The sequence below is a fragment of the Eubalaena glacialis genome, chromosome 2, assembly GCF_028564815.1.
Source record: "Eubalaena glacialis isolate mEubGla1 chromosome 2, mEubGla1.1.hap2.+ XY, whole genome shotgun sequence".
Lineage (NCBI taxonomy): Eukaryota > Metazoa > Chordata > Mammalia > Artiodactyla > Balaenidae > Eubalaena > Eubalaena glacialis.
In genome coordinates this window covers 76369711-76396843 of record NC_083717.1, presented here as the reverse complement: position 1 = coordinate 76396843, position 27133 = coordinate 76369711, and the positions used below count along the sequence as shown (strand labels likewise).

Genomic DNA, 27133 nt, shown 5'->3' with positions numbered 1-27133 from the left:
GTAAGCCTACTTGAAATTACCCAGCCAATTACAGAGGAGGGTGATGACATTTTGCCAAGAATTTTTCAAATAGGCAAGCTGCCCTGTCCAAATTCAACAAATACGTTATTAATTCACTTCATTCTGTGATCTCTCTTCTCTGCTATTCGTCCCTCCCCAAACCAGTAGATGTGAAAGTTTGAAGTTGGGCAGAGCAAGTAGAGACGTGTCTGTTTTCCTGAAACATTTCTAACCTTACTTAACTGATTGCAATTTGGATGTATTTCCTTAACAGGCAACGTGTAACTCAAAGACAATTTGTTAAGAGACTGGAGATAAATGGTATGGTTTCCCTAAATTTTAGTGAGCCAAGACTTGAACAAGTTTGTTAGAAAAATGCTAACATACTAACTGTATTGGGGACAGTTGTCTCCAACTTTGGCGGGAGACAGGACAGTCAGGAGGAGGGGTATCTAGTATAGAGCTTCAGCCTTGATAGGGCTGTGATACTTTACATACTCTCAGTGACTGGACTCAAAGCATGTTATAATGTTGTTGTTGGGTTGTTTTTTTTTTTAGTGAAGTATAGTTCACTTACAATATTGTGTTAGTTTCAGGTGTTACATATATATGTATATTATCTACACCTTTTTCCCAATTCATTATTGTTTATTACAAGATATTGAATATAGTTCCCTGCACTATACAGAAAATCCTTGTTTATTTTATATATGGTAGTGTGCGTCTGTTAATCCCATACTCCCAGTTTATCCCCCTGCAATGTTCTTATTAATACTCAATGTATCACCACTAGAAAAAGAGAATGAAAACTATTCTTATTTCCTTTTTTAAAAAATTAAATTGAAGTACAGAGAGTTAAATAATTTGTTCTACTCAGGGCCAGGAAACAACGAGGGGGGGAAAACAACCTCTTTCCTGATCGCCAGGCAGGCTCCTGCCTCCCACTCAGGGTGGAGCAAATCCACTACGGCTGGGCTGAGGTGGCTCCTGAGTCACCTTCACACCCTCGCTGGAGGACACACTGAGTCATGGTGGCACTAACTAGCATCATACTTGTAGAAGAATGGAAATTGGAGTTCTAAGAACTGAGCAAAAGGAAAAGAAGGGAGATAAAATTCAAAAGGACAAAGTTTAAAGCATCCATCAGTCAACAAACCAAAGATGACAGAGAAACCAGGTGATACAGTCCCTGCCCCCAGGGACTACAGGCATTCCTGGGTGGGGAGAACCAACAATAATTCACAACCAACAATAATCCACAACCAACAATAATACTGATCCACAACCAACAATAATACTCAACACAAGTGCTGTGGAAAAGCTGTGAATGACCAGGGAATGAGGAGGGCAGACAGGAACATGGAAAGGCCAAAGGGAAAGATGGTAAATTCTGAGGAGTATAAAGAAATATAAATCATTTCTGATCTCAAGGGGCTTATAGTCTCTCTGGGCGGTATGACTCATACACACAGATAGCAATGCAAGATTACATATAATTAAGCACCAAATAAATAACTCCAAGACATGGGCTAGGTTGTGAAGAAGGAATGATCTTAGTGAGCTAAATCAAAGGTTTTCCAGGAAATGAGACTTCATTTGGGCCTCAAAGGATTTTGATAAATGACAAGAAAGGGAAGTCCATTCATGGCAGATGGCCTGACCAAGGAGTGTATTCTAGCCAGGCTATAAAATATGGACATGAGAATTAGCTCATCATTCATTCATTCAATCAATCTTTATGAGCACCTATAGTATGCAGGCACTATGCTAGGAGCTAATAGTGCGGACTAGGCATTCTGGCTGCCCTTATCGAGTTTACATATTCCAGAAGGACTACTGGAAAATACGAGTTGGCCAGAGGCAGCCTGGAATAGATTTGAGACAGTACTGCATGTTGGGCTAAAGCCTATTCTCAGTAAGAGCTAGGAATTTTTGAGTAAGAGTGACAGGTGCAAAAGTTGTGTTTACCAGGAGGGTGATTCTGGCAATGTTGTTTATGTGAATTACAGGGGAACAGTGAAGACCGCTTAAGAAACTCTTGTGACGGTCCCAGTGTAAGACAAATGCAGATTCAAACTAGGGCGACAGCTGTGAAAAGGAAGGCAGAGCAGTGTGAAGACATACTTGCGGGGCTTGGGAACCAACAGGAATCTGGAAGGCAGAAGGACAACAGACAAGGACCCTGAGGTCTCCAGCCTAGATGTCTGGGGGAATTCTAAAAGTAAAACCAGTTAGGAGGCGAAGGTTAGGCGTACTTTCTTCAGCCTCAGGATTGGAATGTTCTGGAGGCTGGGCTCTCTTCAACACTTTTCTCTTTTCGTGCTATGGATATTCCCCAGTCTGGATCTCTTTCTTTCTTCCCCAGCCTGATAAAATCTGCTCTCAGGCAGCTTTATTTTATTTTATTTTTTGAATTTTTGAATTTTATTTTATTTTATTTTTACACAGCAGGTTCTTATTAGTCATCAATTTTATACACATCAGTGTAGCTTTAGAAGATTGGGTAGTCTAGTTCACAGTGACTTGTCATTAACAGACAAATGCAGTAGTTCAGAGGGATCAGTAAGGGTAGAAACCTCGGCATCAATAGCACTCCGGAGGAGACGTTCTGGGTGGAGAGTTTTCCAGGCATGCTGTAGACAACCACCATCCCCATGCATCTACTTCAGGACACTTGACTCCGGAACTGTCTAGGAGAAACCTTTCCCCCAATCCCACCCCTGAGCATTGCCCTGTCATTTTTGCTTCAGCAGGATAATTAGAGATGATTGACTACATTCCTGAAAGTTCAGGGAGTTTAACTGCATCCCTGTCCTTGGAAAATGATATCCTGGAGGACAACCATCAGAATTTCCCGGGGGGCAGGCGGGGGGGAGGGGGGGGGCGTGTTTAGAGTCATGTTACCTTGCTTGGGCTACAGTGTTCCCGTGCATTAGTCCTTTGCAATCACCTAGAAATCTTGCTAAAATACAGATTCAGAATCAGTAGGTTGGGAGGCGGAGGGTGCTGAAGTTCTGCAGGTCTAACAATATCCCAGGTGATGCCCATGCTGCCAGCTCATGGACTTACAACTTGAGTATGTGTCTAGGAATAGACAGCTCCCCTCCAAAGCAGATCTTAGATTCAGATGATCTTGAATTTAAATCCCTCCTCTGACACTTTTCAGATGGATGACCTTTAGCAGGTTACCTCACTCATGTATTGTTTCCCCTTCTGTAAGCCAAGCAAAATAATACCTACCTCAAAAGAGATACAAATGCTGGACGATCCAGAAGGGGTCCTCAACAACTGTTAATCTCAATAGCAGATTCCCTTCTTTTCAATAGTGGGGATAACTGTTAAATTCACAGAAGCATACCTACCCGCCCCCAAATGCTAAGGTCTCAAAAGGGAATTACTGAGAATGCAAAGCACAAAACACCCTCAGAAACTCGAGAAGCCATAGAAAATTCTTTTAAAAAAAATTTATTTATTTACTTGGCTGCACCAGGTCTTAGTTGTGGCACGCAGGATCTTCATTGTCGCGTGTGGGATCTTTTGTCGTGGCATGTGAACTCTTAGTTATGGCATGTGGGATCTAGTTCCCTGACCAGGGATCGAACCCGTGTCCCCTGCATTGGGAGCGCAGAGTCTTAGCCACTGGACCACCAGGGAAGTCCCTAGAAAATTCTTTATCATCACGTAATCCTGCATAACTACAAACACATCCCCAAATAGCATTATCTTGTATTTGTCCGAGTGATTTATAACACTAAGATCTATTACACGACTTCCCAGCTCTGAAATTCCCTAACTCCAGTTTGCAGGGAAAGAAAGCATTTCTTTTCTATGGAGGCCAGTACACCTAGATTTAACCAACACCAGTGTATTTAAGCTTCTTCAACATTCAAATTTCCCTTTCCCAAAAGTCAGATTCCACCCAGTATTGACGATTACTCCCCTAATGCATTATAAAGCTGTTTGATCTAAAATGTCATTTACACTGAACTTAGAAAAATGCATTTACTACACGAACCAGAATAGTTTTACACTTGAAATTCTTTTTTCATAGGTGAAGAGGCAAACCTTCTCTACATTTCTACATTTTGGAAAGCAAACCACAGCTCTGTAAATGCATAGTTTTGTCAAGCTAAATATCAACATTCCCTTGCATGCATTAATCTTTTAACCCCAAAACTAAAGTATGTGAGCCAAGTGAACATAATTACATAAATATCAGGCTCCAAAATAATCTACAGTTTGTTGTACATACATAGCGTATAATTTTTTCTTTTTTAATCCTCTCCCTTTTTCTCACTTTCTCCACCCCACACCCAGAGAAACTCCTATTTAGAGAAAGCCACACCTATCACTAGGGGCTGACCAACAACCTTTTAAAAAAACATTGAGAGCAAACATTGAGCCATTCTAACCCCAAGGAAATGCCAAGGCCCTGGAATGAAGGCATTCTAACTCTTGATGCAAATGAAGCTACTGGAATTTGTGAGGAGCAAAATAAACAAAACAATTAAGCCATTAGCATGTCTCCTTGGAGACAATCTGGCCTTTGGAGGAAAGCAAAACCAGATCCCACTTAGGCAGGTGAGTGGTTAGTTTGATTACCGAAAAACAAAGGCATTATATACTGCTCTTTCAACCAGGACAGATGAAAACTTTGTCAGGAAATTGTACATTCTGAAGGTCCACACAGCTAAACAGGAAAAAGCTTCTCATCCTATCTGTTAATCTAGTAGTGATTTTTTACATCACCAAAACCTGCCCAACCACTCCCCTGCCACAGTGAAGAGGAGTCCTAAACAGAGGTCACAGGTCACACCCGATTTGCGATGGTTCTTTTAGGAGTTGGGAACTTTTCCTCAGAAAGGACCCTGGTGCATTTTGTTACCATTTCTGCCTGCAAAGAGCTGCACCAGCCCTTGAAGGGACAAGTTGGGACTGGTTGTGTGGCCTTAGGCAATCACCTAGCCTCTTCTGATCTCAGTGGAAGGAAGGCTGGAATAAAGGGAGTGAGAGTCAGGTGTAGAAGCCCTCCCAGCCCACCCAGCTTCCTGCTCAGTCTGGCTTCTGCAGGAGCCGAGCCCAACTAGTTAACAAAAGGAAGCCCTACTGGTTTTAACTGAGGGGGGCTATTTTTATCTTTGAAAACGTTTCCAGTTTATAATTAATTAATCATCTACTTTAAATCACCGGTTCTCATCAATTCATTGGCGGCTGCGTTGCTACAACCTTTCAGCCCTCTGTACAATTTTCGTCTAGTGGAAAGTTTGGTTCAACAAATTTGCTGATTCTACCACGTGCCAGACGTCATGTCAGGTGATGGAAATACAAAAAATGAGCATGACGCAGTGGCCCCTTAAGGAGTTTACAGCCCAGTAGGACAGAACAATAAACATATTTATTGAAATAATATCACTCTAAAACATCCCGTTGGTATGAGGGCCCCACCTTACTTTGCCTGTCTCATCTCTGGCGTTCCTGGTCTACAAGTCACTAAAATCTCCTCACTCAAAATGCTCTAACTGGTGACCATACTACATATCTTCCCAGACCCCATGAGTTACCTGGACTTCTCCCCTTCTTTCCCGCCTCACCTGGGAGGCCACTTCGTCTATACTCCGGAAAGCTTAGAATACCTCACTCACCCTCATCCACCTGGAGCTGAGCATAGAAAACGGACACTCCACAAAGCTCAAAAGGTGCCAATCTGCCCATTTTGTTAGCTGATGAGTTCCAATACAAAGATTTCATGAGGACAGTTTGAATTTACCAGTATTTGGATGCCCTGTGAGTTTTAAAACATCTGAATTCAACCTGTCCTCCAAAACCACATGCAATTAAAAAAAGCATACTGTCTGCTTCAAAATCCCATTTCAATTCTTTCTTCCATCTATTATCTCTGCCTATTCCTTAAACATCCACCCTTGGGAAAATCACTGGTAACCTAAACAATAGATGCCGTTTTCTGGGAGAACTATTTTCACAGACTCTGAAAGAGTTGCAGGGGAAGGCTGTCTGCCCTGTTTTCAACATTATAGCTGGTTGACGAGTGAAGAAAGGCATGGTGATGGGCAAAATGACTCCCCTGCCTTCTGTGAACGAGCGGCTCGGCTTTCAGGTGCCCTTTGAAGCATCGCTATGCTTCTTCCCCTTTCTGTCCTCACCATTCCATCTTCCAAAGGGCACGCTGAATGAAGTGAGGAGTGACATCTGTATCAGACAACTTCAGTATTCCCACTAAAATCAAAGCTCCAGTGACATCTGAATCACAGGGCGCTTTCACGGATTCCCTCTTCCCCTGTTTCATTCCATTAGCTGAGCGACCAAGAGCCAGTTTGCTGGAGTGCATTTTAACAGTGCTTCACTGCGTTGGCAGTTCTGCACTCTACTTTTGTCCCTCGAGATGAAGGCCTAGGGAGCATTAACGAATGAATAACTCACAGCAGAAGGAAATGCAAGCACTTCTCCTCCAATACTACGTTTAAAAATAGTACTGTATACATCTAGTATGGCAAGTCCCAAAATGGGGGTGGGACACAAAGATGAATAAGAAACAACTCTACCTGAAAAGTAACTGATCAGAAGGGAAGATAAAATGCCCGTAAACAATCAAGAGATCTTTGCAGATCAAGAGTTCCGAGGTTTTGAAGATAACTTCCAACTAGGAGACTCAAGAAGGTGGAAGTGGGGCTGACCTCAAAGAGGAATTAGACCATCGGGATGCGGAAGGGGAGGGAATTGACTGCTGCCAGACATCAGCCAAAGAAAGGTGAGATTATCCAAGCCTGCAAGGGTCACAGCAAGTAGTGGAACTTGGCCAGGTGACCTCGGCGAAAGACAAGGCAAAAAAAGGCAGGTTGACGCCATGCTACACAGGTGGAATCCACAGGACTCAGCAGGTGGTGGGATCTTGCGATTCATCACATCTTATATTTAGAGTATATAAAATATACCTTTGCCAATGGATGCTTAAATACAACTGCTGCAAAAACTGAAGACTCAGATTCACAGTCCCAAACGAAGATGATGGTGCCTTATTGTTGCTGTAGAGCAGACACTGCTTGATTCCCCACTGGCTGCAGAGGTGCCAAGCAGGGCTACTTGGAGGAGGAGAAAGAGCGTTCCAAGATGGGAGGAGGGCGCTCCCCTTCTTTTAGGAAGCCTTAATTATGTGTGCTCACTTGCAAGCAGGTGCAAACTATATGTTTCCTGCCTTCTCCAACCCTCCTCCTCACCCCTCCCAAGTCTAGAAGGGCAAGAGCCTTGTGGGGGAGAACAGGAGGCAGGATAGATGGAGAATCTGGTTGGGGCTTGGGGGCAGGGGAGAAAAAGAGCTGGAAGGAAGAGGCTACCACACTTCCAATTTTTTCCCTACACTCCAAGCCCTAGTCCTACAGAACAGAAACAGAGCACAGAACTCTGAGCCAGAGTCCAGTTATTAGAGTCCAGCAATTTCCTTCTTATGTGTCCTCAATTAGTTAATTTTATAATGAATAATAATGAGTCCTCATCAGAGAAATGAGCTTTCAATTATTTACATAAACATCAAACCATTATGTCCTTGACTTATATTTGAAGTCTGCATTGGATGTATTTCTCTTCATGATCACAGGAGAATATAAAAATCAAATAAATATGAGACCAATGCTGTGACTCTAGTTTTATGCTTTATAACTATTCTCAAAAATCAAGTCAGTTGTCAACAATTAATACTGACCATTGCCTCATGGTAACTTGTATTGGTTTAGTATCTCTGGTAATCTTACAAAGAATTATTTTAAATCGGTACTTCCAACTTCCCTTCTCTCTAAAGCTTTATTATATTTGCTTTTCAAACATTTCCAGTAAAATCAGGTTTAGGACCAGGTTAGGATCCCTGGACAAAAGACTTGTACTCTAAGGCCACTTCTCCTACTAATTTGCCAGGTGACCTTGGTCAGGCTACTTAAATTCTCTGGACCTTAGAGAGTCATTTGGGGAGGCCATGGACCACATAAGGGAGTTAGGATTCTTCTTCCCAGGGAAAAATGCACACATGGACACAGACACAAACTTCAGCGTATAATTTCATAGACCACGCCCCCCCGCCAAGTAGTCTCTGAGACATTTCTCATCTTGACATTCTATGTTTAAAGGTATCTGATCATTGAAAGAAACAAGTGTTATTTGCACAGCCATCACCATGATACAGGTATGTATGAGAAGGAATGAAGAGACGAATAAGCATGAACTGGCCCTGCAAATTATACCTAAAGAGTGCCTGAGTAGAGCTAGGATTGTAGGCTGGGGAGCCACCTCTGCCCTGCACACCAAAACTATGGATGCCGAGATATCACTGCCAGATAGTCCTGTGGATGAGATTAGGCCAAGCTTTAAGGAGTCTACCCAGTTACTGGAGATGTCTACATTATTCTGTAAAAACAAAGCCCGTAATATTAAAAATCAAAGGGAAGCTACTTACTTTGGTTCTCTGATATACACCCCTTCTTCCAACCCAAGAAGTAGACAGTACCAAGAGCTGAGAGCTGAGTTTTGCTTTATTTAAATGCCAGTGTAGGGCTTCCCTGGTGGTTCAGTGGTTAAGAATCCGCCTGCCGAGGCAGGGGACACAGGTTCGAGCCCTGGTCTGGGAAGATCCCACATGCCGCGGAGCAGCTAAGCCCGTGTGCCACAACTACTGAGCCTGCACTCCAGAGCCCGCAAGCCACAACTACTGAGCCCGCTGTGCCACAACTACTGAAGGCTGCGCACCTAGAGCCCATGCTCCACAACAAGGGAAGCCACCGTAAGGAGAAGCCACCGCCAGGAGAAGCCCGCGCACCACAGCGAAGAGTAGCCCCGGCTCACCACAACTAGAGAAAGCCTGCACAGCAAAACGAAGACCCAATGCAGCCAAAAATAAATAAAATAAATAAATCTTAAAAAATTTATAAAAATAAATTAATATCAATGTAATACAGAGATGGTTAGGATGAAACGATATCTAGGATTTGCTTCAAAATAAACCAAGAGAAGGTGAGAATAGAGAAAACAAGATTGAAATAATTATATGCCAAAAAATTAAGAGAACCTAGGAGAAACAGATGAATTCCTATAAATATACAACCTACCAAGATTGAATCATGAAGAAACAAAATTTGAACAGACCAATTACTAGTAAGGAGATTAAATCAGTAATCCAAAACCTCCTAACAAAGAAAAGTCCAAGACCAGATGGCTTCACTGGTGAATTTTACCAAATATTTAAGGAAGAATTAATACCAATCTTTCTCAAATTCTTCCCAAAAACAGAAGAGGAAGGAACACTTCCAAACTCATTTTATAAGGCTAGCATTACCCTAGCACCAAAACCAGACAAGGACACAACACGAGAAGAAAATTACAGGCCAATATCCCTGATGAACACAGACACAAAAATCCTCAACAAATACTAGCAAATTGAATTCAGTAATACATGAAAAGGGAATTCCCTGGCGGTCCAATGGTTAGGACTCCACACTTTCACTGTTGTGGCCTGGGTTCAACCCCCGGTCGGGGAACTGAGATCCCGCAAGCTGTGTGGCACAGCAAATAAATAAATAATGCACAAAAATATCATACATCACGATCAATTGGGATTTATTCCAGGGATGCAAGGATGGTTCAACATCTGCAAATCAATGTGATACACCACATTAACAAAATGGAGAAAATAAGATTGGCCATGAGTTATCAATTGCTGAAGTCCGGCAATGAGTTTTCTCCCCATTTGTGTAGTGTAAATTTTTCCATTTAAAAAGAGAAGGAGAAAGAGAAAATCAAAGTGAAAGATCCACAGATTAATGAATTTTTTTGAGACCTATGCCCAAAGCTAGGTTAATCCTACTCAATTCACATCTTGTTGAGGAGCCTGTGGCTCACAGAATATGGAAGTGACAACAATATGGATTATTCTGGGAACCATAATACAATCCAAAACACATGACTTTCATTCAAGACAAAAAAGTATTTTAGTGTGTGTGTGAAGAATGTCTTTCTCCACATGGACAGCTCAGGGCTGGCCAAAAAGGCAGAATTAGTCAGTGAACAGCACTGTTCTGACCTGTTCCAAACAGTATTGCTCCACTGTTATATCCAACAGGCCATCCACTCCAGTCTGGTTTGGCATGATCCACTACTCTCTAAGCTTGGACTTAATCGTGAAATGTTTATTTTTACAAACTCCCTTTAACAGAAAAAAAAAAAAAAAGATTTTTCTTCATATTTTTAGCTTCTGCTTTTACTTTTTATTTCCAGCAAAAATAGCAATTTAAAAATCATACTGAGGCTCCATAATACAAAAGAACTACAAGTTTTAATTCCTCGTACTTTGGGAAAACAGCAGCGGATGTATCAGGAGCAATGGGGGCTTCCGTCATACACAGGGGTTCAGAGGATCAGCCGGGAAAACTGGATTTGCACTAAATCTATTCCTGCCTCAATGTATTCACCCAACTAGACACGATGAAAGAAAAGGTGGAGGGTAGGAACTGTATCTGAGCCCCAGGGCAGTCCTCGCCCACACTAACCCTGAGGGTAGCTATGTGACTTGCCTTGGCCAATGAGACAATATCAACCATGATGCAAGTAGAGGTTAAAAAAATGCTTGTGCACTACGGCTTGCTTTCTCTTTTGCTGTTCTTGGGAACCCTGTGACCACTGCTGTGTTAACAAGCCAGGACTAGCCTATTGTGAAAGAGATAGGTGGCCAAGCCATCTCCACTGCCCCAACTGAACCTGCGCCAACTAACCGACACGTGAGTGAGGCCATCTTAGCTCATCCATCCCCACCCAAGCCACCAGCCGACCACAAGGATCTGACGAGCCAGTCCAGCCCAGAACTTCCCCAGCCAATGCACAAAATCATGAAAAATAATAAAATCTTTACTATTTAAACCACCAAGTTTGGGGTGGTTAATTATATCAAAACTTAATAGACAGTAAGGTAAGAAAGAGATGCTTAACAGATGCTGAACATCCTGGGACATAATCCCTAACGGAACTTTACATAACTCAGTGGGACTTACTATTGATTTGATTGTATGTCAACTGTCATTAAAACAACCTGACATAGACCCAAAATTGCATACTCCCTAATATTCACCTCAAGACAAGGTTTGCTACAACTCTGGGAATGATACTGTGTGGGCTTTGGAGGTTTATGAACCTCCTAAAATTAAATGAAGAATTGTTTATGTGGGGTTTTCTTCTTAATTGTAAAAAGATGTTAAAACTATGGGGGAGGGCTTCCCTGGTGGCGCAGTGGTTGAGAGTCTGCCTGCCAATGCAGGGGACACGGGTTCGAGCCCTGGTCCGGGAAGATCCCACATGCCGCGGAGCAACTAGGCCCGTGAGCCACAATTACTGAGCCTGCGCGTCTGGAGCCTGTGCTCCGCAACAAGAGAGGCCGTGATAGTGAGAGGCCCGCGCACTGCGATGAAGAGTGGCCCCCGCTTGCCGAAACTAGAGAAAGCCCTCGCACAGAAACGAAGACCCAACACAGCCATAAATAAATAAATAAATAAATGCATTCAAAAAAAAAAAAAAAAAAAAAAAAAAGAACCTATCATGCAAGCCTAAGAGAAAAAACTTAGTATCATCAAATAAGGCTCCAGTGAAGTAATAAAGACTTTTATTAAAAAAAAAAAAAAAAAAACTATGGGGGAATAATATAAATATTTATGCCCATACTGCCCAGAATTAATGATACTATTTTCTATATTTGCTTTAGACTTTAATAAAGCAAATAAAACATTCTTAATAATGTTAGTTAGTCCACTGATCTCAGTTCTCTTCTTTCCTCCTTCCCCCTTCAGCAGCTTGAATTTGATATCTTTCTAGTCCATCAATTTATATTTTTAAAAGAACATATACATAAATATATACATATGTGAATATATATATCCCCAAACAATACAGATAGCCTCGTTTTGTGTTTGGAAATTTTTCTTAAATGACTTTACATGTATCTTTCTACAACTTGCTTCTTCACCACATACTACCTTTGTGAGATCTATCCATATTGATTCCCTATTATCAATAAATCACATACGTTTATGCATTTCTCTACTAATGGACATTTAGACTGTTCCTGTCTTTTTGTTTGGTTTTCTTGTTTTTCTCGTTATTACAAACAGTCAGGAAACAGGTCAATAGCTTCAGAGGGCCTCGGGACACCCCCAAATATTAGGAATCTCTGACAATCTGATGGGAGAAAGGAGAACTACCATCATTTTGCAGACATATTTCTGCATTTGAGCATTCCCAAATCTTGGAGGTGCCATCTTTATCATACTACGAAGTAGCTTAATAGATGCTTCTACATTTAAATCCAAAATTTCCTGTAACAAAGGTCCATATCTAATTGGGACACTAAAAACAACCGTAATTTTTTTGTTATTGAAAATTTTTTAGAATCAGACAATGACACTCTCCAAATCATTCTGTTACCAAGTAATATTGTGCTAACTTGCTGTTAACATCAAAAGCTGGTCACACCAATTAAATTACTAAGAGACTAATGATATGCTATCCTAATTTTTGTTTGTTTTCTGTCATGTATATAAGGACTCGAGGGCTAAATTTCTTGTAGTTATCTTGTTTCCCTTATTTTCTACTTTTTAAACTAACTGAGATCAGAGAGCTTTCTAGCATGACTTTCTTTTACTATTATGCTTGATCCCAGTGTGATATGGTCTAGTCCCCAAATGTTGTGATATGCAGACATCCCTGAACAAGGAAATTAAAAAGCCCAGACTTTAAAATAGATTAAAAAAAAAAAAAAATCAACCTTGCTTTCCCTCAGGAGTATGTAAATAATGAAGTGTTACACAGATATCTGGACCCAGAAATTCCAAATTCAGAAATAATGTACTCAATTGCTTTTGAAAGAGCATAAAGTTAGCAGACCTGGTTCATTACATACAAGTTGTATGGCCCTGAACAATTCTCTTTCCCTCACTACACTTTGGTTTTCTTACCTGTAAAATGGCAACAAAAACCATCATTTGTACAAGAATGAGATGAAATCACCTATAAGAAAGCCCTTTGTTGGGCTTCCCTGGTGGCGCAGTGGTTGAGAATCTGCCTGCCAATGCAGGGGACACGGGTTCGAGCCCTGGTCTGGGAGGATCCCACATGCCACGGAGCAACTGGGCCCGTGAGCCACAGCTACTGAGCCTGCGCGTCTGGAGCCTGTGCTCCGCAACAAGAGAGGCCGCCATAGTGAGAGGCCCGCGCACCGCGATGAAGAGTGGCCCCCGCTTGCCGCGGCTAGGGGAAGCCCTCGCGCAGAAACGAAGACCCAACACAGCCAAAAATTAATAATAATAATAAATAAATAAATAAAATTTATTTTTTAAAAAAAAGCCCTTTGTTATTCCTTAGTCTGTGAGCACCTCATAAGCAGAGGCAGTGCTGAATTCATCTTTGATTTCCTAGCGGTTGCCACCGTATTTGGTAAGAATTCCTACCTATCAGGCATCTACACTAACCTCCTTTGCAACTGCTGTGTCTTCTCCACTTTGGGGTTCAAAGCTCCTCGTCTCCAACCACTTGGGTCCTCTGATAGGGGAACTCATAGTTGCCAAGTTGCAGTCAGAGGCCTGAGCACCCACCGTTGTCACACATTTGAGTGCCAGTATCACGATCCTGGGAGAACACCAACAGAACCCACCTCAGGTCAGGACCGGGGAGTGTGGAGTGTACACCAAGCCAGCCGGTCCTGGCTTCAGACTTTACACCAGAGAGAGGGCTCCATGTGTCAGCAGGACAGGAGGCTGAGCAGCCCAGCACTGACCAGGGCAGTTCTAATGGGGGCAGGGAGACACAGTCACTGGTGCATCTGGAGGACAGGTCTCCATACAGTTAGGACTCAGGTTGGGTAATCAGGCTACATGGGATTATCATACCACCACCAAAATACGATAAATATGTTTACCAAGGAAAAGAGTTTACAAAATACATGGGGAAATACAGAACACAAATTGTATATTAGCCCCATAATTACAACTACATAAAAATGATGTGCGTTTGGATAGTTTGGAAGGAAACCCAAAGACATGAAAAAAATTAGCACTAGGGTAGTGGTATTATGGTGAATTCCTCTAAATTTATTTTTTATAATCTTTTAAAGTTGATACAGTAATGCATCAAAAATAATTAACAACCTTCCATCTCCAAGCAGGTTTTTTTTGAAGGGCCCCAGAAAGAAAACTACCTGGTCATGCCTAGACTCTAATCCACCACCGTGGTTTGGTGGGAAAAGCCTTGTTAAACTGGGATCAGAAAACCTGGATTCTGGCAGCAGATCAGTCAAAACCTAGCTCTGAGACTTTCGAAGCCATTTAACCCCTCTAGATCTTTCTATGAAGTCAAGCCAAAGGATTTAGGATAGACTCTTAAATTCTCTTCTGGGCTTTCTACAATGTAGTGTGTTTTACTTTCTACAATGCAGTGTATGATTTCAAAGTCCCATGAATGAATTTTTAACAAACACATCAGAACTCAAAACACCTTAGACAGTGTGGTCTCCTTCAGAGCAGTTCTTAGAGTACTGATTCCTGGGAAGAACCACCTCCTTTTTGGCCCCCAGGGCATATGTTACACGATATTGCACATCTTCAGGACCAATTTTTTCCCCCTTTGAGGCAGAATGTAACTTCTGGAAACAGCTGAGAGGGACCTTATACAAAGTCTGGTGAGTAAGATGGGTGATCAGGCTGTACACTAGCATTTTAGGTCATAAAGGAAGTAAAAAAGTTTTCTTAAATGACCATTTGTAAGTGCCCTGAACAACATTAATGACAGTGTTCCCATGGTGGCAATTCAGAAAGGAGCTGACTTCACCTGCATATACGGTGTCGAAGCCATTGTCCCTATTTTTAGGGACGACTCTTATAGTTCTACTTCTCTGAAGTAAAGCTGTCATAAAGATATGTAAAAAAAAGACTTCACTAATATGCCCCCAAACCTTTCATCTCTGCCAAAATAAATTTTGAAGTTGAAATTCAAAACACAATTTGTTTACCACTGTTACAGAATGTGCTTACAAGGCCAAGCTGTTTATTTTTAATACCTTTGGCATTTAACCTTTAACCCCTTATTTGTTCTGTAAATATTAAGTCCCAGCATAGTAAAAAAAAATTAAAATATTAAAATCTCACCACAGAGAAACCCATTTTAGTTACATACTGATAAAAACACAGGTTGCTGCATCTTCGTTTAAAAAAAAAAAATAGTAGATGACTCAAACTTGGAAAATTACGAATGTACGTAATTTCTATATGATCCATAATGAAGCTTTACATTTGTATAGAGGTTTCAAAATATTTCTGCTTTTTGAAGCTGATGAAAAGAGCTCTCACAAGTTCTTACCAAGTAATGAGACCCAGTCCTCTCCTCATCGGAGAGAGGTCTCACATGAGCTCATAACATTAACACTAAGTCAGGGGCAAAAGGCTGTATTCCAAGTCATGTTTACAAAAATGCTCATTATCTAGCCCCAAGGAGAACCCCCGAAACAGACCTTAAATTCACGAGATGCAACAGGGAAAGGAGTAATAAAAGAGGTCCACCATGCAATATGGAGGTTGGGGGAGAGGGGGAGTACCTTTCCATTGGAGGGAGCTAAAGGGTTAAGAAAAAGAGAAGTTCAAGCAGAAACTAACACATCATTGTAAAGCAATTATACTCCAATAAAGATGTTAAAAAAAAAAAAAAAGAAAAAGAGAAGTTCAATTTACAGGCTCACCACTCACAGCACTACCTGCACAGGTGTTTAGCTAGCTCCAAACCGTAGCAGCTGGATGCATACTGCCCCTGTTTAATAGCTTAGAGAGTCCACGGGCTGGAAACACCAGGCAACTCCCTCTCTTAAGGGAAACGCAGTGGGAAGGTGTGCATGTGTCAGTAAAAATCGAATGCCCTTACTGGGTATGTGGCTAAAGTTTAGACTTCCCGCTGGCGAGTAAATGGAAGGAAGCACAGTTTCGCAGGACACCACTTTGAGATTTACAACAGGGTGGCTGCAAACAGCTGACCTGTTTGGCCTCTCAGCGATGATCAGCACGCTTTCAAAAATTGGCAGCTCTGGCATAAAAATCTAGATTTTCAGCTTCTCCTGAAAAAGCAGACAATTTGGTAATGTGGTCAATGTAATCACAGCCTAAGGTCAAGTAATGATGGCTCTTTTGACGGGCACATGTTCTATATTTACTCTCCAGAGGCCAGTCTCACCCCATCAAAAACTGTATCCTGGCCTCTGTAGACATCTGAGTTTGCAACCACTAACAAAGCTGAAATCCCCAGCAAAACTGAGGAGGAAGTGGCTTTCAGCTTCTGCAACTGTCTGCTTCCTCTACTTCTCCATCCCCTCCATCCATGGCCCCACTGGGCTCCCCTCCTTGCCCTGGGCTCCCAAACATTTCCCACTAGGCAGGCCCACCCACAGTGGTCCCAAGACAATGCCCTGGATTCCACTCTTGCCCTAATCCTCTCCCTCTATCAAAACTTTTCTGGACTTCATCCCATTCCTTTCTGTTTTGGTTCTGTGTTGCGTTGTTTTGGCCAGGAGACTACTACTAGAAATCTGATAAACTAATCAGTGAGAATGGACTAGGTTACCTTCGCAGAAAACATGTTTGAATTGGATTCCAGACTTTCTAAATACATGCCATGCCTTCACCCAAAGGAACTTACCTACCTTGTAGTCAGCTGCATCAGATTTCTAACTTCGTAAGCCTATTCCTGTGTATTTTTATGTGTACTATCTGCAATTTACTCACAAGTAATACACAAGTAAGGAGACAGGGACACATCTTGAACATATTCTGAGGTGATGGCCAATTCAGATGTACTCAAATACATCAGTATATCTCAGTCACAAAAGCCTTATGAATCATAGTTTCTTGCTCCAAAGTATACAGCAGAGCTATACACACGGATTCCAGTCCATTAGACAGTCCAAACTGGTCATGGCCACAAAGGTAGAACTTCCTTTCTGGCTGATGATAAAGCCAGATTCTACAAAGGAAACCTCAGATGGGTATTATTATTGATTAAAGTCAAAGAAGATTGTTGTACCCTCCTAACCAATGTATACTAAATTATAGAGACATGCAGAGATTTTTTTGGTGTTTTTCTTTCTTTTTTTTTTTGGTCCTTCAAGTCTAAGAAAAAAAAGAAACAAATTGCTATTGCCTGGTAGTATTCTTGGTTCTCCAAAGACGGAGAAAAATGTCCCAAAGTGAGTTTTCAGGAGGAAATATAAGGTAAACTGTAAGCTGTACACTTTGTTCATGAGTCAGAAAATGGCAATCTTCCTCATGAATCACAAATGAGTGAGCCTTGGTAGGGCCTTTGGTACAGGTGGAGAGCCTTCCTAATCTGCTACCAGATTTCCTAAGATATCTCACAGAGAGCGAGAGACAGAGAAATCCGCAGTACAGGTGCCAAGGGCCTGATGAATTATATTCTCCATGCTAACACTGAGCCACACCCACTGGAGGCATTGCCCCTTCTCTTCCTGTTCTAAGCAGCTGAGGGATGCAGCTGGGCAGACTCAGACAGATGTGAAACACAAAATGAAGCCTCATTTGGCTGGAAGGGGATCTTACATAAATAGTAAATACTATAATAACTGAGATTTCTGACTATTTAAGCTGCTGATGCTCTGTTCTAAGGCAACTTCATACATCCAATGCACAGACTTAATTTTTCAAGCCAGCGAAGAAATGATTCATTTAATTTTTGCCAAATTACTCTAGATCCAGTAGATGGAGTGATGGCACAGCTCCTATTTCAGGACAGCCAGCTGTTTCAACTTTTCCGTCAGGGAATCGGGGCCTCAGCAACTGTATCTGATGCACTGATAGTCAACTGGCGGCCCACAATACGGCCATCTGTGCTGCTGGCAGGGAACATCAATAGGTAAGTCATACCCCTGTCCTTCAATAGACACCCTACACACTCTGGAAACAGCTCTTCTTAGAACATGCCTCTTTTGCACCCACTTCACAAACCATCTACTTCAACAGCAATGGACCGAATTGAGTGTCCAGTTTCCGAGGTCCCCAGAAAAGTCATCCTACACTACTTTTTAGTCTCTCCAGCATGAAAAATGAGTGAACTAAGGGAAAGTTAATTTCTCAAGGTACCACTCAACTATTTAAATTCAGCAAGATTTTTTAAGCTCTTGACATACAACACATTTTTTTTCTTTTTTTTTTAAGAAATATTGAACCATGGAAAATAATTATAGCAATTCTAAAGTACTAAGACTCACACTGCTTAAGTTCAGGTAGCCAGTTAGGCAGTGGCCCCATTTAGGTAGCTCCACCCAAACACAGCGTAAGTAAATGGTTCTCTTTAGGGGTTCCAAAAATAATATGGGGTGGACTGACTTCTTAAACCCTAAAACTGAAAGGGAAATTTTATTTACAGATAAAGTGTCCTCTTAGGTAGATGCAAGGGTGACATAACTTTGGACTAGGTGAAAAGAAATAGCTTTGGTCAAGGATGCCCTTTTAAAGATTTTGGTGTTTGTTTTTAATCATTCTTTTGAATAAACACAGCACTAGGTCAAGGGCTGCTTTTGAGTTTTGTGTGTAGGTTCCTATGGGCCTTTCCTAATTTCCCTCAGGCTCCAGCAGGATAGAGATTTTTAAATTAGTGCTGTACCGGTTATCACTGTGACTTAGCACCCCTTTCACAGTCACTAAAAAACAACAAAAACCAATCAGAAGAGGACCAGTTCATTCACCTAAGCCGGATTATTTGAAAAGAAGCAAGTGTGGAAACTATGAAGCCTTGTAGTAGAACTTTTTCCCCCCTCTGATGGACTGCCAATCTCTTCAAAACAGAGCCCTTGCTTTTGTGCTTAGGAAAGAAAAGTACACCACCCCAAAGCCCAAGGGATGCGGCTAAGGTTACTGGGGGCGGGGTAGCCGAGGCCGGGAGGTCGGGGTGGAGGAAAAGTCAGAAACGAGTCAGAGAGAGAGCCAGACACTTCCATCGATTCCCAAAGTGCCAAGGGAAAAAGAACAAAAAACTCGACTTCCTCCCATGCGTACCGTTCGCTGTACACCCGAAAAGTGCCAGCCACCTCGCACTTGGGGGAAGTGGAGGAGGGTGGTGTTTACTCGGCATTTTTGGTGCAAAGACCCTCCGGGCCGGCGCCCAACAGAGCCCAGGCCGGCCCGGCTCCCGGCAGCCCCGCGGCACCCTCGCCCGCGGCCGCCAGTCCACCGCCAGGTGCTCGCCCTACCTGGCTCCCCGCTGCCTTTGTGCGGCCGCGCCGCCCCCGCCGGCGCGCGGATGCCAGCGGGACAGCTGCGGCGCTGCCGGGCGGCCGGGGGAGGAGCAGTGGTCCGCGGCGCCGGTGCAGCGGGCGGGGAGCGCGCGCACTGAGGGGCGCAGGCGGCCGCTCCCACCTTCCCAGCGGGAGGGAATTGATGCCCCCCCGGCGGGCCGTGCCCCTGAACGCGGATCTCCCCGCACTCCGGCTTCCGACAGCTGGCAGCCATAGCCACCCCGGCCACGAAAAGTTTGGCGACGCCGAAAGTGACTTGAAAGAAAGTTTTCCTTGGCCCCTCACTCCGTCTCCCCCAGCCCCGGTTGCGCGAAAGCTGCAGGAAATAAGGGCTCGCGACGTGCCGAGTCCCGCGTCCAGCTTCTCCACCCCTGGCCTCGGCAGCGCGCCCAAGGTGGGTGCCCCGCTCCCGGGCTTCCCGCCCCATCCCTGGGTCAGGCGTCCCGGGACGCCGCGCGGCCAACTCACCATGGTGACTCGCGCCGCGGTCGCGCCTCTGCCGGGTCCGGCTGCCGGGGAGCTGGGGCTGGAACGCAGTCTCCTGGGCGAACTTCAAAAGTTGGTTCCCTTCGCCAAAAACAGGCTCTCGACACCCAAGCACTCACAGGAACCAATGGGAACCCTGGGGGGACTCCATCCAGGCGGGATCGGCGGCGGTAGGTGAGGGCGAGCAGGAGGCGGCTTAGCAGGCGGGGCGCATATTGCGGAGGGCAGGGGTCCACCCGGACCGGGCGCTCGCCGCCCGCCTAGGTGAGTGCAATGCTCTCCGCGCGTCCGACTAGCTGCCCTGCCTCGCTCCTCTTCCTTCGGCCACCTTCTCCGTACTCCTCTGGCTGAGCCTCGGCTCGGGCAGGGCAATCTGTCCATAAATGGAGAATTCAGCTCAGGCCTGACCAATCAGGGTTTGTTTTCATAGCGTCACTCCTCAGGGAAACCGTAGTAGCCAACAAGCTTGGAGCTGCTGGAGTTTCCAAAGCCCTCTGGATCCTGTAGTCCTCCTCCACGCCAGCCTCCAAAGAGCGCTGCTGACCCAGCTCGCTCCCGGTGGCATGACTTGAACTGGTAAGAAGAAAACCACTCTGTGAAAGAGAGGTAAACTTCTAAATTTTTTTTTTCTTTTAAACGCGAAAGTTAGAGTAAGTGTAGCTGAAGTGGTATGATTTTTCCCATAACTTTTTTTTTTTTTAAAGAAGGAAATATTTTATCAGCATAAAAGATCAGAGTCGTGGCAGCAGCCCAAAGGAAATCCTTTTTCTTTCCAACGTCTGGATTGTGAGGAAAGTCAAAAATATCGTTTCCCCCACCCTTTCTTTTACCTGAATTTCCTTGGAAAACAAAGGAAGGCTTTTTGAGGGGGAGGCGTGGAGGCGGGGAGGGGGAATTTTGATGGTGAAGAAGTTGCACGTGCAGCGAGGCCAAGGACAGGGGAGAGAGGCGTGGGAAGAACGCGCCATCCAATCTCAGTCAACACAAATCTGCCGAGAGCAATTAGCATTACAATCAAGAAATCAGGTGGGCAGTGAGGAGAAGATTGGAGTGGGGGCGGGGAAAGCAGAACCCTGAAATAAAGGTAGAGGGTCTGATGTTATTGTTTTCAGGGTTCAGGAAGTAAACTTGGTTGGTTATAACAGGATGGTCCTCTCTGGATCTGTGGTAGGTAAGACTTGAAAACTTCAGGGCACAGAAAAACTATGAAGCATAATGATTTACTGTGATTTAGTTTATGAACTTTGGTGGTAGCCCTTCACTTGAATAAAGGATCCTGGAGTTGGAATGGATGTTAAAAATCCTTTTGTCTAGAATGGGTAAACGAAATGTAGTGTATCCATAGAATGGAATATTATTCAGCCTTTAAAAAGGAAGTACTAACACATTTTACAACATGAACCTTGAAAATATTAAGTGAAAGAATCCAGAAAAAAAGATCCCGTTTTATATGATTCCATTTATATGAAAATAGAGAATGGGGAAATCCATAGAGACAGAAATTGGTAAATTATTGATTGCCAAGGGCTGGGAGAGGGGAGGATGGGAGTAGTTGCTAACAGGTGTGTGTTTTCTTATTGGTGAAAATATTCTGGAATTAGATGGTGGTGATGGTTGCACAACTTTGTGACTACACTAAAAACCACTGAACTGTACATTTTAAAAGGGTGAATCTTACAGTATGTGAATTATATTTCCATCTTAAAAAGTGAAAGAAAATCATGTTGACCAAATTTTTTTTTAAAAAACATGTTGACCAAATTCTCGTAGTAATCATCCACAGTTAGGCAAATAAATGTAATTGAATGCCTACCATAGGTCATCATGGCCACTGTGAATACAGTGGTCTCTGCCTTCACCAAGCTTACAATTTTAGAAGGAGGGAAACAAAAGATAGATTTTAAAACAATAAATAATTACAGGAAAGATACAAATACAATAAGAAGTAACAGTAGTTTTGTGCAAGGGACTGCCATATTTGGAGCTATAGGTTAGGTAATTCATCTGGTAGCATTCTGTAGCACAGACTGGATGGGAAACCATGAGACATCTGTTGAACACTCATTATGAACTAGGTCCACACAGGCGTGATCATTGGCTAAATACATTCAGATGTGATACATTATTCTCAGGTAAATCTGATTCCATGTCTCAGAGGTATGTCAGCTTCAAAATGCAATCAGGCATTTTAAGAACTAGTGGAACAGGGAATTCCCTGGCGGTCCAATGGTTAGGACTTAGCGCTTTCACTGCCGGCGCCAGGTTCAATCCCTGATGGAGGAACTAGGCTCACCATGAAAGAAAAACAGCTAATGAACAGAGGTTACCAAAAGGGAAATCTGAGCTTACCAGTTACACAAAAAACACTACTTCGGTTGGAATTGACACATTGCTTCAACCACCATCCTGTCCATGCAACCCTGATTAGTAATCAGACTGAGATGGGCTTTGAGGGATACAGGCAAAGATGTAGTTGTTTTTCCCAAGGTTAACCTAAGGATATGCAACACTGAAAATCTCTTAATAATCCATCACCAACCTATCAGCCTTGGATTTATCTAAAACTACCTTGACACTGGTTGTCAATTGTATTAGCATTTGAGATTTTTTTTTAAGTGCTTACTTTTATTTGCCCTAATAATCTCTTTCCAGTTTCCAGAAGTATTCCCAGCTCTAGTAGGTGGGACTTTGATGAAGATGTCTGCTTGTGTTCATTTTTCATGATTTTGTAATATAATTCCTTTCCAGATTAAATATAAATATATAGATTAATGCCTACGTCTGGGCAGTACTTAAAATATGAGATTTCATGCACATAAACCTGAATTTGTAGTCTGGCTTTTCCACTTCACTGGCTGTAAGATCTTAATTTCTCTGAGTTTCAGTGCCCTTATCTATAAAATAGATTGATGTAAGTCTGAAATGAAATGTGTGCAAAGATGGTCAACAAATTTTGGTTCCTTTTGCCTTTCCCTTCTGATTAGGGATTCAGACCTAGATCCCTGGGTGAGATCAGATGGTCCTTGGCCCTCTGAATTGCATGCCAACTCCTGGAGGCTGTTTGTGTGTGCCCTTTTCTTCAGGGAGAGTTAATAGCTTTCATCAAATCCTCAAAGATTCGGTAACTGCCAGAACATTAGGACCCACATCTCTTGATCATATTAGTTATGCCTCTTTGGATCTTTGTCTCTATTATTGTGTTTTTCTTGAGTCATAGGGATTAGAACTGAGTCTGATACTAAAAGCACAGAAGTTCTCGGATTCTCAAAGCAAAACCCACTAATTCACAGTTTGAGCATAGAATAAAGTGTGTGATGACGTGGAAAAGCCTATAATTTCATGAAGAATCCCTTCAAGCCCTCCCCTGCTCCATCCCCATCTTAGGAAGGTACCTTGTCGGTTTTGGCTTGGGTGACCATACATCCTGGTTTACTTGGGGGAGCCGGGTTTATGCCTTTACCTCAATGAAATGATAAAGTGCACCCCTCTTGCATTCCCAGCAGGCCTAGTTTGAATGATAAACCATGGTCACCATAGATTTTTGGCCAAGTTGCACCCCCTAAAAAAAATCCTCACTTTTTAAAATGAAAGTTTTTCCAATTTTCTTGACTTCACCTATTTTTCAGAGGACTCAATATCTTACCAGATATTTATTCTTATGATCTCAAGATCATAGTAGCAATGAAGGGAAAGCAGCTTTCAAAATTGTAAAACTCATTCTAGACACATGATGGAGCTAGTCAGATGAGACTTTATACAGAAGTTGGCATGATTAACTGCGTTTTATCTGGGGCGGAATGAAAAGGAACGAAAGAAAAAATCAAGATGAATACAAAGCTCAAATCCCCATATGAATCCATCAGTGAAAAAAAAAAATCACTGCTCATGTATTTTGGAAAATAATTAGTAAGAAGATAATATAGGGCAATGAAACGAGTTTCCACGTCAGTACCATGAAAGAACATCAGAATGCGTTCACCACAGTACAATTAAAGAAAAATTTGTTAATGGAAAAATGAGGGCAGATATCTTTAACAAGACACTAATGAAAGACACTAACGAGACGCATTCAGAATTGCGTCACATCAATGTGAGATGTCCTGGGTAATCGCTGTTTCTACCATAACAGGCATCATTTATTAGGTTCAGTAGGTATCAGATACTGAGCTAAGTGCTTACTGTACAATATCTTATTCCATCTTCCATACAACCCTATTAACTTTGTTTGCAGTTAAGAAACTAAGTTGAGAGAGTTTGAAGTAACTTGCCCAAGATATCATTCAGCTACCATGCTTCAAATCTATATATTTGTCTGACTCTGAAGCCCAAACTTTTACCCTCTAAGCAGTGACTCTGTAGTAGGAATGCCTATTAGAAAAAATTTCCCCTTATGCAGGCCCATTATGAATGGGAGCACACCTTAGGAGCCTGTCCAAACCAGGATCCTGGAAAAATTCTTGCTATTTAATTTTTTTTTTAAATTGGTGTATAGTTGATTTACAATGTTGCGTTAGTTTCTGGTGTACGGCAAAGTGATTCAGTTATATATATATATATATATATATATTCTTTTTCAGATCCTTTTCCATTATAGGTATGGTAAGATACTGAATATAACTCCCTGTGCTATACAGTATGTCCTTGTTGTTTATCTATTTTATGTATAGTAGTGTGTATCTGTTCATCCCAAACTCCTAATTCATCCCTCCCTTCCTTTCCCCTCTGGTAACCGTGAGTTTGTCTTCTAAAAAAATTCTTGCCTTTTTATGAATTACAATTGTATGGAGAGTTTAAGTCAACTTCAAACATTCTTTGTTCTTCTAATATGTTAATATTGATGTGTGAAAAGGATATTGCAGAGAATTTCAACAGTGGGATAATGTGATATGATGCTACTTTTTTAAATATAAATTTATTTATTTATTTATCTTTTTATTTTTGGCTGCGTTGGGTCTTCGTTGCTGCGCACGGGCTTTCTCTAGTTGCGGCAGCTTCTCTTGTTGCGGAGCATGGGCTGTAGGTGCGCGGGCTTCCTTAGCTGTGGCATGTGGACTCAGTAGTTGTGGCTTGCAGGGTCTAGAGCACAGACTCAGTAGCTGTGGCGCATGGGCCCAGTTGCTCCGCAGCATGTGGGATCTTCCCGGACCAGGGCTCGAACCCATGTCCCCTGCATTGACAGGCGGATTCTTAACCACTGCGCCACCAGGGAAGTCCCTGATGCTATTTCTGATTAATATAACTTTTTTGCTATAACAATTATTTTACCAAAATAAAAACAGGAATTACTTAAACATATGTTTAGATTGACAGCTTATTAAGTGCACGTTTATATAAACTTATGATTATATTTTCTCTGATACAAGCCAATCTTTTCTTTTCTTTCTTTCTTCCAGTGTCAATTTGATTTTTACATTCAGAAGATAAGCCCTGACCTTTCTCCAGATTTAAAAATGATTAAGTAATGAGTAATACTAGTTATGGTGTCCCATGATCTGTCAAGGAGTGTGGTGATCCACAGAAGGGAGCTTTGCTGATAACTGAATCTCCTGGATCAATAATGTGACCACAGCCTGGTTTTCTTTCTTCTTCCCCCTTACTGTCAACTTATGCTGTCTTATTGGATTTTGTGTATTCTTTTAAGTCATCTTTAATCTTTGCTGGAACAAGGCAAGGCATGTATGAATAAATATATACATTTAACAAACTAAAAAAATAACACATAACTGTGTGAGCCTTCCCTTGTTTAAGCACTGAAACTTTTTTTTTAACTTGAAGGAAAATTTTTCTACATGCTTCATTGCCTTTTGAAAATATGCTGAACATCAAGCAGCCTGTGCTTGAAGACTCAAAGTCATCACTATAAATATCAATTATCGCACAGGGTTATACTGAACTGAGGTCCTTGGGGACTATTGAATGGAACCACCGTTTGCCACTATACTTTATGGCCCTGGACTGCTGTACTTGTACAGTTACACTATTTTTTCTTTAAATTTTATATCCTCCATTGTTAGAGACTTTTTTTCTCCTGCTATTCCAGTCTAGTCTCCTTTAGTAACAAGGAGAAAAAAAGAAAAAAGAAGAAAAAAAACGCACATGGGTTGTTTTGTGAGAAAAATATTTTAAAGGTATATATGCCCCAGAGCCCAGCAAAAAAAACAACACAAAGGAAGATAGGGCTTATATATGCTCTCTGTCCTTTTCTGGCTTCCTGGCTTCTCTGCAAGGATGGATGTTCTTCTCTGTCTCTTCAAGCTTCTCTCACTTACTCATAGTTGCTCCTCCTTCCATAATTTCAGCTTGCAAAGTGTCTTTAGTTTGTCGTGATCCTGACTCAGGCCCCCAAACCACCTTTTAGCTGTGCTGTCCGCAACTTACTGGTAACTTCCCCCTTAGTCTCTGGATTCAAGTCCCAGAGAAAGAAAGGGAGGCAAACAAAGAAAGAGAGAGTCTGACTCAACCATCTCAACCTTTCAAACTATGCCACCAGGTCATAGGTCACTGGAAAGCCTATGTAAGGCTCTGCTTGAACAAGGTATCTGTATAGTCACATTCCAAGCAAATGTTGTCACAAGGGTAGTGTTCTAGAGCTACTGCACTATTAAGAAAAGATGGTAAATGGGGACAGTCTCTGAGGAGGGGATACTCCAACTTAGGGGTATGCAGCCATTTGCCAACGGCAACTGTCTGCTACTTTAATTTATACACAGTTGTCTTGGTGAGGCCAGGAGGGAAGTTTCATTCACCTCTTCAACAGAAAAAATTGCATAGGTTTTGCAACAATCATCATCATTTCAACTTTATTGTCATACACCTATAAATGTATTTATATACTTAAGATGTGACATATGTTTTGCATTTATTATCATGCACTTAGAAATGTGTGTTTAGGCATGCTTATAACTATTTGTATATACACATAGATGTGTGTGTGTTTAAGATGACATTTTTCAAGATATTGTTACAACTTGGGGGGATTTGTTTTTCTTAATAGACTTTATCTTTTAGAGTGGTTTTAGGGTCACAGCAAAATTGAGGGGAAAGTACAGACTTCCCATACGCCTGCCCCCACCACGCATAGCCTCCCTCATTATCAACAGGGGGATTTACTTTGAATAGAGTGCTTCTTGGTGTGGGTGTCTGCATGTTGCAGCATGGTTTCCAAACCACTACTCTTTTCACTCACCACCACAGCAAACATTTGCTGAGCATTGTTGTAGGCGCTGGAGAACTGTAAGACAAGTGCCCTGTCCCCATGGGATTCACATCTTTCCATGTACATCAAAAACATATACAACAATGGGAATTCCCTGCTGGTCCAGT

At 42.3% G+C, this 27133-nt stretch overlaps 2 protein-coding genes across 3 annotated transcripts in view; one reads left to right on the top strand and one right to left on the bottom strand.

Moving 5' to 3' along the window:
• MYO1E (myosin IE) overlaps positions 1-20164 on the bottom strand; it is a 199585-nt gene extending 179421 nt beyond the window's left edge. Inside the window, exon 1 of the mRNA XM_061180260.1 lies at positions 19793-20164. Coding sequence (XP_061036243.1) covers positions 19793-19795 — 3 coding nt within the window. The 5' untranslated portion in view covers positions 19796-20164. The remainder of the gene's footprint in view (positions 1-19792) is intronic.
• A 177-nt stretch (positions 20165-20341) lies between these two features.
• Positions 20342-27133, top strand: part of FAM81A (family with sequence similarity 81 member A) — a 122863-nt gene continuing 116071 nt past the window's right edge. The window contains exon 1 of one of the 2 annotated variants that reach the window (XM_061180253.1): positions 20342-20416. The gene's annotated coding sequence lies outside the window, so the exon portion shown is untranslated. The remainder of the gene's footprint in view (positions 20417-27133) is intronic. The other variant, XM_061180259.1, reaches the window with a different exon arrangement.